This window comes from Coregonus lavaretus (assembly GCF_964263955.1).
Source record: "Coregonus lavaretus genome assembly, chromosome: 5".
Lineage (NCBI taxonomy): Eukaryota > Metazoa > Chordata > Actinopteri > Salmoniformes > Salmonidae > Coregonus > Coregonus lavaretus.
In genome coordinates, this window is record NC_139992.1 from 68,985,234 (window position 1) to 69,003,189 (window position 17,956).

General features: G+C 45.4%; 1 protein-coding gene across 1 annotated transcript; it reads right to left on the reverse strand.

Annotated features, from left to right (window-relative positions):
* Positions 1-439: 439 nt before the first annotated feature.
* Positions 440-13,090, reverse strand: gtpbp8 (GTP binding protein 8). The gene is made up of 7 exons (XM_084161660.1): positions 12,975-13,090; positions 12,119-12,470; positions 7,359-7,457; positions 7,099-7,229; positions 5,913-6,012; positions 4,739-4,854; positions 440-2,466 (listed from the first exon to the last, which is right to left on the reverse strand). The coding sequence occupies exons 2-7, from the start codon at positions 12,434-12,436 to the stop codon at positions 2,376-2,378; spliced, it is 855 nt and encodes a 284-aa protein (XP_084017786.1). The 5' UTR covers positions 12,437-12,470; positions 12,975-13,090; the 3' UTR covers positions 440-2,375.
* Between the last annotated feature and the right edge of the window lie 4,866 nt (positions 13,091-17,956).

Below are 17,956 nucleotides of genomic sequence, written 5' to 3' on the forward strand. Positions count from 1 at the left end.
AATGTGTTACAACACAAAAACTGTGACAACGTATGTGTGCGTCATATTTAACTATATAATCATAGTCAGATTATTGTACCTCAAATGTATCATAAACCATCTCGCTATATCGTAGGCCTATAACTAGGTTGTTCTTCTTACGCAACTATCCAGTTGATATTACATGAATGTTACCTTATTTTACAGGAGATGAGACCTTGGTTCACTCTTACTACAGGAGAACTGATCACTCTTCCTCCAAAATACAATATCTTATCCCCCTCTCTCAATATGTAGCTAGTTCTCAGAGTTTTTGCTTCCCTTAGTCTTTCTTTTCCTGTTGATTCTGTCATTCATTAAATGCTAGCGGAAATGTTTAACAAAGTCTCCATCTGTAGCTTACTGTATAGGCCCCTTCAGGTCCAGAGTTCTACAACAACCAACACAAAACACCAACGTTGCCTTTTATGGTTTTTATTACAAAATAAAAACAATCGATATTCTCACCACCATACAGTGCATTCAGAAAGTATTCAGACCCCTTCCCCACATTTTGTTACATTACAGCCTTATTCTAAAATGGATTAAAAAATAAATAATTTCTCAATCTACAAACAATACCCCATAATGACAAAGCGAAAACCGGTTTTTATAATTTTTTTGCAAATGTAATAAAAAAAACAGAAAAACCTTATTTATCTACATAAGTATTCAGACCCTTTGCTATTAGACTCAAAATTGAGCTCAGGTGCATCCTGTTTCCATTGATCATCCTTGAGATGTTTCTACAACTTGATTGGAGTCCACCTGTGGTAAATTCAACTGTACATGATTTGGAAAGGCACACCTGTCTATATAAAAAGTCCCAAAGTTGACAGTATATGTCAGAGGAAAAACCAAGCCATGAGGTCAAATGAATTGTCCGTAGAGCTCCGAGACAGGATTGTATCGAGGCACAGATCTGGTGAAGGTTAGCAAAACATTTCTGCAGCATTGAAGGTCCCCAAGAACACAGTGGCCTCCATCATTCTTAAATGGAAGAAGCTTACAACCACCAATATTCTTCCTAGAGCTGGCCGCCCGGCCAAACTGAGCAATCGGGGGAGAAGGGCCTTGGTCAGGAAGGTGACCAAGAACCCGATGGTCACTCTGACAGAGCTCTAGAGTTCCTCTGTGGAGATGGGAGAAACCTTCCAGAAGGACAACCATCTCTGCAGCACTCCACCAATCAGGCTTTTATGGTAGAGTGCACGACAGCCCGCTTGGAGTTTGCCAAAAGGCACCTAAAGGACTCTCAGACCATGAGAAACTAGATTCTCTGGTCTGATGAAACCAAGATTGAACTCTGGCCTTCTGGAGGAAACCTGGCACCATCCCTTCGGTGAAGCAAGGTGGTGGCAGCATCATGCTGTGGGGATGTTTTTCAGCAGCAGGGACTGAGAGATCCTTGATGAAAACCTTCTCCAGAGCGCTCAGGACCTCAGTCAGACTGGGGCGAAGGTTCACCTTCCAACAGGACAACAACCCTAAGCACACAGCCAAGACAACGCAGGAGTGGCTTCAGGACAAGTCTCTGAATGTCCTTGAGTGGCCCAGCCAGAGCCCGGACTTGAACCCGATCGAACATCTCTGGAGAGACCTGAAAATAGCTGTGCAGCGACGCTCCCCATCCAACCTGACAGACCTTGAGAGAATCTGCAGAGAAGAATGGGAGAAACTCCCCAAATACAGGTGTGCCAAGCTTGTAGCGTCATACCCAAAAATAATCAAGGCTGTAATCGCTGCCAAAGGTGCTTCAACAAAGTACTAAGTAAAAGGTCTGAATACTTATGTAAATGTGATATTTCAATTGTTTTTGTAAACATTTCTAAAAAGCTGTTTTTGCTTTGTCGTTATGGGGTATTGTGTGTAGATTGATGAGGGGAAAAAAACAACTGAATCCATTTTTAAGTGGTAAAGGGGTCTGTATACTTTCCGAATGCACTGTACAGAAATAGCAGTCTGACTATAGTAAACAATGTACACAAACACTAAAGGTGAAGAGGTTCTTCTGGGAAATTGTCTTCAGGTCAGCTATTAGTTTGGCTCTGTTCCCAAGGTGAAAATTCCAGTAGAATCACACAGTACCGTGTCCATAAGAAAGCAGGGGAAGGAGTTCTCAGATCAGCGGTCTGCTTTGTTATAATGGTTTAGGGGTCAGAAGAGAAACACTGTAGCAGCACATGAGCCAAGTATAGCAACTGATCTCCGGTCAGTTCTGAAATCTGTCCACAATAGGCTACTGTATCAGTGGTGAAAGCGTTCATAGATTGAGTTTGTATGAGCTGATTCCAAAGCAGTTCTCAGCTGTGCTCCAGTGTGAAGTCAAAGAGAAGGGGTGGTTAACTGGTCTCAGATCAGCTTTGACAAGTGTCTCCCAGCTGAATGCTCCCGGTCACATGGGTAATGAAACAACGGAGCAGGTATATCCCAGAAAAATGGAGAGAACTGTCAATCAGGAGAGAGAGAAAGAGATCAATAAATAGCTGCTTCAACTTTTTGAAGACATCCAAACATATTTGCATGTATAGAATTGAGGAGGCGTGTTATACACAACACAGGACAGAGTAATGAAGTAGTTGTCAAAGTAGGTTTGCCTACGTGTGAAGAACAGTTAACATACAAGGGTGTATGCGTATGTGAGTTTACGAGCCATTATAAAGTGTTAGTAAATTAACGCATTAGTGTGCTGGTATCTGTAGAGTAGCACTTCAGTGGGTCTGTTATCAGTTCGTTACGGGTGTGAGATATTCTTCCGACACTCAACCTTTATAGAATGTGCGGCCGGCCGAAACCCAAGGCCTTGGCCGAGAGACTCACTCACTCAGTCAGTCAGTCACTCAGTCTCCCTCTCTGTGTCGCTTGCACACTGTCATTCCCCTCCCTCCCTCCACTTTCAATAACAGTGTGCAGTGTGTATGCCCGACCATACGTGCCACTGCCACCATTATCTCGTCTTATCTGATCACAGATAGCCATCTGACCCAATTTCCAAGATAGATAGGTTTTATTTACACAAATGCATGTGTGCCGCAATGGTGCACTTTTACAGTTTTCAATAAAGAAATCTAAACTGCAGTGCAGCTTACATAAGATAATATGTAAGCTGCACGGTGACATAATTCAGTCTGTCCTTTCCCATCACCTAAAGAATTAGGAAGATAGGTTACAGTCCAACTACAGCACTAACCAATGGCACACTTTCTGGTTTACAGTAAAGGCAACAGAGATTTTACAATACAATATCACTGTACTGTATGGTGTGGTTGGCATGACGATGGAACTGAAGCACAGTGTTCCATTACCTAAAAAGGTTGAACATGAAATATCTGAGATGATAGGCTATATATATATATACGGAGTGTACAAAACATTAAGAACACCTTCCTAATATTGAGTTGTACCCCCTTTTGCCCTCAGAACAGCCTCAATTCGTCAGAGCATGGACTCTACAAGGTGTCAAAAGCGTTGCAAAGGGATGCTGGGCCATGTTGATTCCAATGCTTCCCACAGTTGTGTCAAGTTGGGTGGTGGACCATTCTTGATACACACGGGAAACTGTTGAGTGTGAAAAACCCAGCAGCATTGCAGTTCTTGACACAAACCGGTGCGCCTGGCACCTACTACCATACCCCGTTCAAAGGTACTTAAATCCTTTGTCTTGCCCAATCACCCTCTGAATGGCACACATACACATTGTCTCAAGGCTTAAAAATCCTTCTTTAACCTGTCTCCTCCCCTTCATCTATACTGATTGCAGTGGATTTAACAAGTGACATCAATAAGGGATCATAGCTTTCACCTGTTCAGTCTATGTCATGGAATGTTTTGTACACTCAGTGTATATTTTGCATGTAAGCGGTCAGCATGCAGCCACACTTTATTCCTTTAGACTACAACTGCATCTGTGATGACCTTGGTCTAGTCATGTGATTGCTACAATGACATGGTGAGAGAGGGTGTGTCAGTCAGTCTCTTGCCAAATAAGTGGGACTAACTCTTTATCTCCTTGAATATTGAGCAATAGTAATGGCTTCTTTTTGTAAGCACTAACTCCGCCATGGCTTGTTGGGCAAAGCCTATGGGGAAAGGAATGGGTTTTTTGGAGGGTTTTCTGATAAACGCAGAAAATAAGGTCTGTGGTAAACATAGGCTTAGGAGGTCTTATGTGTTTTTTCTTTTTTCTATGAGATAATCTTCATCAGCTAATTTTGAAGCATTTATGTAATCAAACCATTTTGGCGTTTATCCCAAAACTCCACTCTTTCCCCCGTAGGAATGGCTGAACGAACCAGAGGTAACTCAATTTTTAGGACTACAACGCGAGCCCTATAACGATGTGTGTAATTCTGACATCACATTTACATTCTGACATGGCAAGTTTACACTGACAAGTCATCGGTCTAAAAAGAGGGATGTATATGGTGCACAAAGAGGGATGTATATGGTGCACAAAGAGGGATGTATATGGTGCACAAAGAGGGATGTATATGGTGCACAAAGAGGGATGTATATGGTGCACAAAGAGGGATGTATATGGTGCACAAAGAGGGATGTATATGGTGCACAAAGAGGGATGTATATGGTGCACAAAGAGGGATGTATATGGTGCACAAAGAGGGATGTATATGGTGCACAAAGAGGGATGTATATGGTGCACAAAGAGGGATGTATATGGTGCACAATTTACCAAAAATAGAAGGGTGTGTGGGTGACTCACCTGACCAGGAAGGGCTGTGGGAAGCAGCCAACAGTTTGTGTTATGATGTCCTGAAGTTGCAGCAGGTTAGTCAACAGCACCCCCTGGCGACACTTATCGATCTTGGTCACCACAATCTGCATCACACAACAGACAAAACAAGTTTGACAAAGATATCTCATTAACAAGTGCCGATAGGCTATATGATCATGAATGAATGACAGGTTCTCATTGTGTGCTAGTCCAAATCAGATACTGTGTTCCCAATTCCCAAGCAAAATAAGTGGCTCTATGAGGAATAATAGCAAACGTTTTCAGTCATCTTCTGGGTGGCTTTGGAGCTGCAGTGGCTAGGCCTATATTTTATTTGCAGTATGACGAGTGCATCCATTCATTCCATGTAAGTACATCAATGGGATAATTTAGTCTGACGTCAGTCCTTTAGTCTGTTGTTGCTCCACAAGGTGGACATGAGCTTTATTTAAGATCCCATTTACATAATTTTAGTTATATGATCAAAGTGCTTAATAACCTGATAGCATGAATAATTCACAGCTTCATGCATTAAGAACAGGAAAGGGCCAATCAATAATGGCTGGATCCAGGACTGCAGTTTTTAAATAGCTGAGTGGGACAAGTTAGAGTGTTCTACATTAATCTGCTCTCTACAGTGAGTGTGATGGAACTTGGAACATAACACACTAAGGAGGAGTGGGAGAGAAAAGGGTTAAATGACATGCAATGAAAATAGAGAACCTAGATTACAGCAAGATTATGTACTCTTAACATACACAAGGACACAAACAACAGAACACTGAGATGTTTAACATGGTGGAACAAGCTCCCTCACGACGCCAGGACAGCGGAGTCACTCACCACCTTCCGGAGACACTTAAAACCCCACCTCTTTAAGGAATACCTGGGATAGGATAAAGTAATCCTTCTACCCCCCCCCCCCCCCCCCAAAGAAAGAAAAAAAAAAATAGAAAAACATTGTAAAGTGGTTATCCCACTATAAGGTGAATGCACCAATTTGTATGTCGCTCTGGATAAGAGCGTCTGCTAAATGACGTAAATGTAAATGTAATGTAAATGTTTAACAACAATGCCCTCATCTCATATGAAATATAGTTCCAATTAACATAGAGGTTAAGGTTTTGAAGAATGAACTGAGCACAGAGTATGTTAATCTCACCACGTAAGGCCGACTGAACTCTTCACACATCTCCAGGGCGATCATATCTGCCTCCTGCAGCCCAACACTGCCGTCCACCAAAAGGAAGGTCCTCACCAGACTGAGAGAAAAGTAACACAGCAGAGGGAAGCGTGATCATGTTACACACAAACAGACAAATGCATTCGATCTATATCAGGACTCTACAACTCTGTTCCTGGCGAGCTACTGTCCTGTAGGTTTTCGCTCCAACCCTAATCTAACGCACCTGATTCTAATAATTAACTGGTTGATAAGCTGAATCAGGTTCGTTACAACTGGGGTTGGAGTGAAAACCTACAGGAGGGTAGCTATCCATCAACCGGGTTGGTGAGCCCAGATCTACACTGAACAAAAATATAAATGCAACATGTGTTGGTCCCATGTTTCATGAGCTGAAATACAAAATACCAGACATTTTCAATATGCACAAAAAGCTTATTTTGCTCAAATTCTTTGGACACATTTATTTACATCGCTGTTAGTGAGCATTTCTCATTTGGCAAGATAATCCATCCACCTGACAGGGGTAGCATATCAAGTAACTGATTAAACAGCATGATCATTACACAGGTGCACCTTGTGCTGGGGACAATAAACGGCCACTTTAAAAATGTGCAATTCTGTCACACAAGAAAATGCCACAGATGTCTCAAGTTGAGGGAGTGTGCAATTGGCATGCTGACTGCAGGAATGTCCACCAGAGCTGTTGCCAGAGAATGTAATGTTCATTTGTCTACCATAAGCTGCCTCCAATGTCATTTTAGAGAATTTGGCAGTACGTCCAACTGGCCTCACAACCGCCCAGGACCTCCACATCCGGCTTCTTCACCTGCGAGATCGTCTGAGGGGTGGGGGAGGTGCTGAGGAGTATTTGTCTGTAATAAAGCCCTTTTGTGGTGAAAAACTCATTCAGATTGGGTGGGCCTGGCTCCCCAGTGGGTGGGCCTATGCCCTCCAAGGCCCACCCTTGGCTGCACCCCTGCCCAGTCATGTGAAATTCATAGTTTAGGGCATAATTTATTTATTTCAATTGACTTATTTCCTCATATGAACTGTAACTCAGTCAAATATTAGAAATTGTTGCGTTTAGATTTTTGTTCAGTATACTTACTGTACATTGATTGACGGCAACATAATGTAAAGCTCAGACATCCTGAAGACCTACTTTTTTCTTGAACCCAGATAGTGCTCCACCATCTCCACAAAGTCCTTGGGAGCCCTGTATCCATAACCAGGCATGTCCACCATGGTGAAAGCTTTGCCCACTTTGAAAAAGTTCATCTTCTTGGTATGGCCCTGAGAGAGAGTGGATAAAATGCCAGGTAGTGAAAGTACTTTAGAGAATGTATGGAAAGAAAGAGAGAGAGCGATAACACATGTAAAGATAACCCCCCCCCAATAAACAGCAGAACTTAGTTTACTCACTGGTGTTTTGGAGACTCTAATTTCTACGTCAGGAGCCAAGGAGAACAGAGCTCTGATGAGAGATGACTTCCCCACATTACTCCTGCCGATGAAACACACCTGGCAACGCACACACAATCACCATGATCAATATTACAATACAACAACAGCCAAGAGGTGTACGCACCTTAACAAGCTGATCAAATTGAAAATTATATATAAAAAAAAATAGTACAAAAAAAACTATCACTTGAAGCCTACTGTACGTAGATCTTTGAAAACGAGATAAGTTCATCTTAAAGTGTTTATATTATGTGATGCTGAGCACACTGCTATGGGTTTGCAACTGTGTGTTGCCAGCCATGATAAAAATCAGTCATTTGTAGAGATATGACAGTGTGCTACTGTAATATCCCTGGAGTCCCAGGGAACAAATCAGAGCTACTGGAGCCATCTGTCTCTCTGACACAAGATGGATGCAGAGTGCCGCTTCCCCGTGGGGCCGGGGGATAAATCACACTGACAGGGGAGAGGTGGTGAGCTGAGCGGTAACTAAAACCACGTGTCTCCCAGTCACTGAACCCTCTGGCTCTGCACCACTCCTCTTTCCAAACAACTTTCCATTTGGTGCTGCGGGGAAGAATCTAGGTTAAAGTCCTGGTCTGACTGAGGTTACATCAATCCATTTCAGAATTTGGTTAATTTATTAAGCCATGGCCAACGTTCCCTTCATTCCATTCTTATATGCATGATAGGATTAATCTGCCCATTCCACACACTTCAGTCATCTTTTCCCCCCCAGTCTTCCACCCACACACGCATGTGCACCACCCACCTACAGTGGGGAAAAAAAGTATTTAGTCAGCCACCAATTGTGCAAGTTCTCCCACTTAAAAAGATGAGAGAGGCCTGTAATTTTCATCATAGGTACACGTCAACTATGACAGACAAAATGAGAGAAAAAAATCCAGAAAATCACATTGTAGGGTTTTTAATGAATTTATTTGCAAATTATGGTGGAAAATAAGCATTTGGTCAATAACAAAAGTTTCTCAATACTTTGTTATATACCCTTTGTTGGCAATGACACAGGTCAAACGTTTTCTGTAAGTCTTCACAAGGTTCTCACACACTGTTGCTGGTATTTTGGCCCATTCCTCCATGCAGATCTCCTCTAGAGCAGTGATGTTTTGGGGCTGTCGCTGGGCAACACAGACTTTCAACTCCCTCCAAAGATTTTCTATGGGGTTGAGATCTGGAGACTGGCTAGGCCACTCCAGGACCTTGAAATGCTTCTTACGAAGCCACTCCTTCATTGCCCGGGCAGTATGTTTGGGATCATTGTCATGCTGAAAGACCCAGCCACGTTTCATCTTCAATGCCCTTGCTGATGGAAGGAGGTTTTCACTCAAAATCTCACGATACATGGCCCCATTCATTCTTTCCTTTACACGGATCAGTCGTCCTGGGCCCTTTGCAAAAAAACTGCCCCAAAGCATGATGTTTCCACCCCCATGCTTCACAGTAGGTATGGTGTTCTTTGGATGCAACTCAGCATTCTTTGTCCTCCAAACACAACGAGTTGAGTTTTTACCAAAAAGTTCTATTTTGGTTTCATCTGACATTCTCCCAATCCTCTTCTGGATCATCCAAATGCACTCTAGCAAACTTCAGACGGGCCTGGACATGTACTGGCTTAAGCAGGGGGACACGTCTGGCACTTTGAGTCCCTGGCGGTGTAGTGTGTTACTGATGGTAGGCTTTGTTACTTTGGTCCCAGCTCTCTGCAGGTCATTCACTAGGTCCCCCCGTGTGGTTCTGGGATTTTAGCTCACCGTTCTTGTGATCATTTTGACCCCACGGGGTGAGATCTTGCGTGGAGCCCCAGATCGAGGGAGATTATCAGTGGTCTTGTATGTCTTCCATTTCCTAATAATTGCTCCCACAGTTGATTTCTTCAAACCAAGCTGCTTACCTATTGCAGATTCAGTCTTCCCAGCCTGGTGCAGGTCTACAATTTTGTTTCTGGTGTCCTTTGACAGCTCTTTGGTCTTGGCCATAGTGGAGTTTGGAGTGTGACTGTTTGAGGTTGTGGACAGGTGTCATTTATACTGATAACAAGTTCAAACAGGTGCCATTAATACAGGTAACGAGTGGAGGACAGAGGAGCCTCTTAAAGAAGAAGTTACAGGTCTGTGAGAGCCAGAAATCTTGCTTGTTTGTAGGTGACCAAATACTTATTTTCCACCATAATTTGCAAATAAATTCATTAAAAATCCTACAATGTGATTTTCTGGATTTTTTTTCTCATTTTGTCTGTCACAGTTGACGTGTACCTATGATGAAAATTACAGGCCCCTCTCATCTTTTTAAGTGGGAGAACTTGCACAATTGGTGGCTGACTAAATACTTTCCCCCCCCCACTGTAATACTTTCCTCGAATCATATTTGAAGCCATTTTCAAATACAGTTGAAGTCGGAGGTTTATATACACCTTAGCCAAATACATTTAAACTCAGTTTTTCACAATTCCTGACATTTAGTCCTAGTAAAAATTCACTGTCTTAGGTCAGTTAGGATCACCACTTTATTTTAAGAATGTGAAATGTCAGAATAATAGTAGAGAGTATGATTTATTTCAGCTTTTATTTCTTTCATCACATTCCCAGTGGGTCAGAAGTGTACATACACTCAATCAGTATTTGGTAGCGTTGCCTTTAAATTGTTTAACTTGGGTCAAACATTTCAGGTAGCCTTCCACAAGCTTCCCACAATAAGTTGGGCGAATTTTGGCCCATTCCTCGTGACAGAGCTGGTGTAACTGAGTGAGGTTTGTAGGCCTCCTTGCTCGCACACACCTTTTCAGTTCTGCCCACAAATGTTCTATAGGATTGAGGTCAGGGCTTTGTGATGGCCACTCCAATACCTTGACTTTGTTGTCCTTAAGCCATTTTGCCACAACTTTGGAAGTATGCTTGGGGTCATTGTCCATTTGGAAGACCCATTGCGACCAAGCTTTAACTTCCTGACTGATGTCTTGAGATGTTGCTTCAATATATCCACATAATTTTCCTTACTCATGATGCCATCTATTTTGTGAAGTGCACCAGTCCCTTCTGCAGCAAAGCACCCCCACAGCATGATGCTGCCACACCCGTGCTTTATGGTTGGGATTGTGTTCTTCGGTTTGCAAGCTGTCCCCTTTTTCCTCCAAACATAACGATGGTCATTATGGCCAAACAGTTCTATTTTTGTTTCATCAGACCAGAGGACATTTCTCCAAAAAGAAGCAGTGGCTTCTTCCTTGCTGAGCGGCCTTTCAGGTTATGTCGATATAGGACTGGTTTTACTGTGGATATAGATACTTGTGTACCCGTTTCCTCCAGCATCTTCACAAGGTCCTTTGCTGTTGTTCTGGGATTGATTTGCACTTTTTGCACCAAAGTACGTTCATCTCTAGGAGACAGAACGCGTCTCCTTCCTGAGTGGTATGACGGCTGCGTGGTCCCATGGTGTTTATACTTGCGTACTATTGTTTGTACAGATGAACGTGGTACCTTCAGGCATTTGGAAATTGCTCCCAAGGATGAACCAGACATTTTTTTCTGAGGTCTGTGTAGACAGTGGTAGATTTCGTGGTAGGAAGTCTCACATGGTCTAATGGCAGCCTGCTGTCTAACTCAGCAGGAACATGGTGCGGTTCGGACGCTTATTTGATAGCGAGGGACACATTTCGCTTCACGTCTGGTAAGTGGCGTTCCTAAAGATTATACATATGCCTTTTGACAGGAAACTGCTATTTTGTGGTATGGTTATTTTCCGTCACCACCCACAACAACGATGCACAACTCAGGGAGTCCAACCAGATTCCGACGTTGTGTCCCAAAGCTAGTCAAACTGTGTGTCAAATGAAATCTAAGAGTCTATATTTTTTTGGGAAATTAAGGCATATAAATGTTTCAACCATTTTCCATCCTAAAAATGTTGAATAAGCAATTTCTTGTCAAATAGATGGAAAAGGGGTCTTTGAAAACATCTAACAGAAAAAGTTAAAGAAATATTAGAAATATATCAAAAACACAATAATGTTGAAGTAAAGACAACTGCCAACTAATAGTAACACTAATATTACATACCAGATTGCGTTAGTCTTGGATCCTCGCTTTAAACTGGCATGGTGCAATGCCACTGAGAAAACTGCTCTTACTGCAGACATCAATGATATCAATGATCTTGCCACAAAGTTCACCAGCACAACACAGGATGTCCCACACAGTGAGCCAACACCACCAGTGAAGAAGAGTAGATTGGGCACACTGTTTGGTTTCATGGAACAACAAAGCGTGGCTGCATGAAACACCAAAGAAGTGTTGAGGAGTACCTCATGACCCCATATCTTCCACCAACTACTGATCCTCTGAAATTCTGGAATACACACAGTCAAACATACCAAACACTGAGCAGAGTTGCTGCTGAGTACATACATGTACTAGCATTCTCTACAGCTGTGGAGCGGCTTTTCAGCATTGGAGGGTGAATCTTCAGACCAGATTGCTGCTCCATGTCAGACAAGCATTTTGAAAAACTGATGTTTTAAAAAAAAAAATGTAACAATAGTATATTTTCGTCTTTCATGAGTCAATGTAAAATTTTAGCTGCATATCTTGATCTAAAAGTGAAATAAGACCTAGCCTATACAAGTAGTTTGTTATTTCAAATGAAACTACTATGTACATTCACAACTATTTTAAAATACATTCAACACACATCCCTCCACCTACCTCTGGCTGGTTCTGTGAGGGTGCGTGTTCCATCCTCACGGCGGAGGTGTGGTAATCGATCTTGTGTGAGGGGGACGGGGAGAAGAGTTTTTCTGCCTTGGCTATGTCCTCCACACTGGGCTGGAAGAGCTGGAAGTGGGCCCTATCCACTGAACAAGCCAAGTGGGGCTCCAGCTCACTGAAGGGGAACAGCAGGCCCCGGAGCTTCCTCTGGGGGAGCAGGGAGGCTTGATGGAAAGAAGCCAGGTTGTGAGCACCCTGCTGGGATGGAGTCCAAAATCCAGTCCCTGGCTTTAGCCATAGCCTCCTGCAGAACATCTTGGACTCTTGTTTTTTTGTTTTGATGTGTGATCTGCAAAGGTATGAGGTGTTAAAGGTTATATCTGTGTATTTGTATATATAGTAACAATTGTTGGTTGACTAATGTTTTGAATACCACTATGCACCGCCCTCACACAAGTGTGGGCAATTGTAATTATCACCTAAGCGCTTGAATAAAAAAACTATGGGTTTGGCACATCTGGTTAAGGGCTTGTAATTAAGCATTTCACGGTAAGATCTACACCTGTTGTATTCGGCGCATGTGACAAATACAATTTGATCTATTGATGCTCTGATGAAGTCACAACTGTCGAAACGCGTTAGCCTGCCCAGACGAAAATAAAAAGGAGAAATGAGGTGACGTCTTTAAAAAATATATTGTGCCGTCGTTTCCCAATGTTCTTGAACTTGGGATTTAATTTGAACTATGAGGTGTTATATTTTGTAGGTTAACAAATGACGTGGCTATGATTACATTTTATGGCAACTAGCTAGCTATCTGTTTACGTCGCAATTCTTAATTAATTAAACTTACCCAATGACTTGCTGCTATACTATGCCAATAATTCCTGCGCGTTTAAATGTGACCTGATTCGTTGTTAGATGTACAATTTCTTGTCAACGTCCTCCATGTTTGATTTTAGTGGTTACATTGAACTGCATCCGGCAGAAACAAGTAGACATGATTTATAGTTCTGCCTTAAAACTAACCCTCTCCATTGTCGAAGTGTAAAATCCATGAACAGTTATTTCTCACTTCAAAAATAAAGCCTCAGCATTAGTTTCCCCCAAAAAAGTGTATAGATTATTTACAGTTAGTTACTCTAACCACAATGAACCAAGCAAAAATGTCCACATCGGCATGCTGTGGTCTAAAATATTGCAAAATGTGCAGTTTTGTCACACAACACAATGCGACAGATGTCTCAACTTTTGAGGGAGCATGCAATTGGCATGCTGACTGCAGGAATGTCCACCAGAGCTGTTGCCAGAGAATTTAATGTTCATTTCTCTACCATAAGAAACGTTGTTTTAGAGAATTTGGCAGTACGTCCAACCAGCCAGCTGTGAAGCGACACTCCCCATCCAACCTGACAGAGATTGAGAGAATCTGCAGAGAAGAATGGGAGAAACTGACCATGTGTATGGTGTTGTGTCGTCGAGCGGTTTGCTTAAATCAACGTTGTGAACAGATTGCCCCGTGGTGGAGGTGGGGTTATGGTATAGGCAGGCATAAGCTACGGACAACAAACACAATTGCATTTTATCTACGGAAATTTGGATCCACAAGATACCGTGATGAGATCCTAAGGCCCATTGTTGTGTCATTCATCCGCCGCCATCACCTCATGTTTCAGCATGATAATGGAGGGCCCATGTCGTAAAGATCTGTACACAATTCCTGGAAGGTGAAAATATCCCAGTTCTTCCAGGACCTTCATACTCACCAGATATGTCACCCATTGAGCATGTTTGTTTTCTGATCCACGCCCCTACCTTTTCTTTAAGGTATCTGTGACCAACAGCTACATATCTGTATTCCCGTTCATGTGACATCCATAGATTAGGGCCTCATTTATTTATTTAAATTGACTGATTTTCTTATGAACTGTAACTCAGTAAAATCTTTGAAATTGTTGCATGTTGCATTTGTTCGGAAAGTATTCAGACCCCTTGACTTTTTCCACATTTTGTTATGTTGCAGCCTTATTCTAAAATGTATTTAAAAAACATTTTTTGTTGCAATCTACACACAATACCCCATAATGACGAAGCGAAAACTATTTTTTAGACATTTTTGCAAATTTATTATAAATTAAAAACAAATACCTTATTTACATAAGTATTCAGACCTTTTGCTATGAGACTCGAAATTGAGCTCAGGTGCATCCTGTTTCCATTGATCATCCTTGATGTTTCTACAACTTGATTGGAGTCCACCTGTGGTAAATTCAATTGATTGGACATGATTTGGAAAGGCACACACCTGTCTATATAAGGTCCCACAGTTGACAGTGCATGTCAGAGCAAAAACCAAGCCATGAGGTCAAAGGAATTGTCCATAGAGCTCTGAGACAGGATTGGGGAAGGGTACCAAAACAATTCTGCAGCATTGAAGGTCCCCAAGAACACCGTGGCCTCCATCATTCTTAAATGTAAGAAGTTTGGAACCACCAAGACTCTTCCTGGAGCTGGCCACCTGGCCAGACTGAGAAATTGGGGAGAAGGGCCTTGGTTAGGGAGGTGACCAAGAACCCAATGGTCACTCTGACATAGCTCTGGAGTTTCTCTGTGGAGATGGGAGAACCTTCCAGAAGGACAACCATCTCTGCAGCACTCCACCAATCAGGCCTTTATGGTAGAGTGGCCAGACGGAAGCCACTCCTCAGTAAAAGGCACATGACAGCCCACTTGCAGTTTGCCAAAAGGCACCTAAAGGACTCTCAGACCATGAGAAACAAGGCCTCTGAAGTGACCCGGAGGCCTCCTTTGCCTGAGTGGCCGTGATGGTCGCAGAGTGCCCAGATGTGGAACAGGCGGCTCAGTCCGTGGCAGGGGGCTGCCCCTCTGGGGCCCAGGGGATGAAGGCAAGGACATGGGGGACAAGCATGAGGGAACAGGGAATACAGTCCGTGGCTCCGGGGAACCACGCGTTGACACAGGCAGGGAGACTGGGTGAGTGGGCTGTCTGGAGCCTTGTCTGCTGTGCCTGGGGGTGGGTGCTTGGGGAATGTCATTGCCAGAGAGGGGAATTGTGGGGGTCCCTGGGGTCTGGGGAGAAGAGGCCCCTCTGTATGGGGCTAACCTGTCCCGGTGCAGTGCCACCTTTCTGCCCCTGGGAGAAAGCTACACCCGGTACACAACCTCCCCTACCCTCTCCAGGACGCTGAAAGGCCCCACCCAGTGGCTGTCCAACTTGGGGCATCTGCCTTTCTTTCTCAGGGGGCTGTAGACCCAGACCAGCTCCCCAGCCACAAGTGCCTTCCCCGGGTGTGCACGTCATAGTTCCTCTTCTGCCTCACACCTGAATTCACCAGTTGCTCTCTGGCGGTGGTGTGGGCTGTCTTCAGGCGGTCCTGGAGTCTCCGGGCATACTCCGGCCCCGGGGGAACAGGAGGGCTATCCAGGGGCCGACCAAACGCCATCTCTGCAGGGGTGCGGATCTCTCTCCCCAGCATGAGGAGGGCAGGCATGGAGGAGCTGGAGTCTTGGACAGTGGAGTGGCATGCTATGAGGACCATGGGCAGGTGCTTGTCCCAGTCACGCTGGTGTTTGGCAGAGACTATGGCCAGCTGCTGTCCAAGCGTTTTGTTGAAGCACTCCACAAGGCCATCACTTTGAGGATTGAGAGGAGTGGTGCGGGTTTAGTGCATACCCAGCCTCTCACACATGGTGGCGAACACACGGGACTCAACGTTTCTGCCTTGGTCTCTGTGGATGGACTCCGCAGCTGAACATTCCCGCTGTCAGGGCGTCGACGATGGTCTCTGCCTCCTGGTCAGGCAGAGCAAAGGCCTCGGGCCATTTTGTGAAATAGCCCATGGCCGTGAGCACCCAGCGGTTTCCACTGTCTGTGGTGGGGAATGGCCCAATTACATTCACTCCCAACCTCTCCATGGGAGCCCCAACTGGGAACTGTTGGAGCTGAGCATGAGAACGGCCTGGAGGGCTCTTTCTCGCTGTACCGTTGTCACAGCGGCAGCAAAAGTCCAAAAGTACGCGGCGAAGGGTTTTTGTGACCCCAAAGTGTCCAGTCCCCACCCCCCATGAGTGCTTTGGAGCACAGCCTCCTGCAGTGCTTTTGGGACCACCACCTCTCCTCTCCCGTAGCTGGCTCCTTCCATGCCCGCTGTAGCACACCATCAGCCAGCCGCAGTATCTCAAACTTTGACCACAACCCTTTGGTCACGAGTGATAGCGCTGCCACCTCTTCCCACGGTGGCCTCAGCTGCGCCTCTACCCACTGGAGCACTGGCTGTAGGTCTGTGTCCCGTCCCTGCTGCTGCCCCCATTCAGCCACGTCGACAGTCTGCAGCTCACAGCAGACAGGCCCGCTCGCCCAACACACTGTGGCACAGACCCTCTCCTCCGCACACAGTCTCTCTCACAGCCCTCTCTCCGCTCACAGTGGCGGCACCCGTCTGCAGTACAGGGCCGACGGGACATGGTGTTGGCGTGGCGTGCCCCTGCCCTGTTTACCACTGTGAGGTCGTACGGCTGAAGCTCCTCCAACCAGCGTGCAACCTGCCCCTCTGGCTCTTTGAAAGACATGAGCCACTGGAGAGCAGAGTGGTCAGTCCTTACAGTAAAGGGCAGGCCACCCAGGTAGTACTTGAAGTGTTTGATGGAAGCCACAACAGTGAGAAGCAAGGTAAGGTCAGGGGGGGCGAGCACGGGGGCCTCGATCAGTGCACGTTTGAGGGTGTTGAAGGCCTCCTCGCACTCCACTGTCCAAGTGAAGTCCTTTGGCAGCAGGCGGTTCAGGGGAGCAGCGATGCTTCAGAAGCCCAGTACAAACCTCCTGTAGTACGAGGCCAGGCCCAGGAAGCTCTTCAGCTGATGCTGGTCGGTGGGGGTGGGGGTGGGCCAGTCTCGGACAGCCCCCACTTTGTCCTCCATGGTGCTGATACCCTCCTCCCCCACTTGGTGGCCCAAGAAGGACACACCTCTCTCCTCATGATGTGGCACTTCTCGGGGTGGAGCCCCAGGGCAGACTGGAAGGAGCTGCCATTGGACAGGATGTCATCGAGGTATACCAGACACTCCTGTCGGGGGATGCCCTCCAGCACCCTGTCCACCAAACGCTCAAAAGTAGCTGGAGCATTGCACAGGTCGAAGCACGGTACCTTGAACTGCCAGTGTCCTCTGTTAGTGAAGAACGCAGTTTTGGGGAGAGGGGCACCTGCCAGTAGCCACTGTGGAGGTCTAGTGAGGAGAACCAGGAGGACCCTCTAACCAGCTCCAGCGACTCATCGATGTGTGGTATGGGGTATGAGTCCTTCCTGGTTACTTCATTCAGCCGCCTGTAGTCCGTACAGATCCTCAGCTTGCCCCCCTTCTTTGGAACCATGCCGACTGGTGCCGCCCAGGAGCTGTCTGAGGGCTAGATACAGTCTGCCCGCTGCATCTCCAACACAGCCTTGTCTGCCGCCTCCTAGCGTGCCAGCGGGATACGGCGGGGATGCATCTTGATGGGCCGAGCATCACCTGTGTCGATCTCATGCTGCGCCAGATGAGTCTGACCCACCTCTTCCTCACTCAGCGCAAAGCTGTCTCTGAATTCAAACAGCAACTACCACAACCGTTCCTGCTGCTCAGGGTCAAGACCAACACAGTTCTTCTCCTATATCTCCCTCACTGCAGACAGTGTCCTCTCCTCTCCCATCTGGGGTAGCTGGGCTGGGGGGGGCGTGGCCCAGGCTCAAGGAGGGATGTGTCGTGGAGGTAGCTGGGGGAATGTAATACACAGCCATAGGTGACAGAGGGGCTGGGGAAAAGTCACACACAGATGTGGGG

Coding starts and splice junctions, on each gene's coding strand:
- gtpbp8 (XM_084161660.1), bottom strand. CDS start 12,436: ATGTTCTGCAGGAGGCTATGGCTAAAGCCAGGGACTGGATTTTGGACT. Junction 6,013..7,098: donor TATCTGGGTTCAAGAAAAAA/GTAGGTCTTCAG, acceptor CTTTTCTCTCAG/TCTGGTGAGGACCTTCCTTT. Junction 2,467..4,738: donor CCACAGCCCTTCCTGGTCAG/GTGAGTCACCCA, acceptor CCTGATTGACAG/TTCTCTCCATTTTTCTGGGA.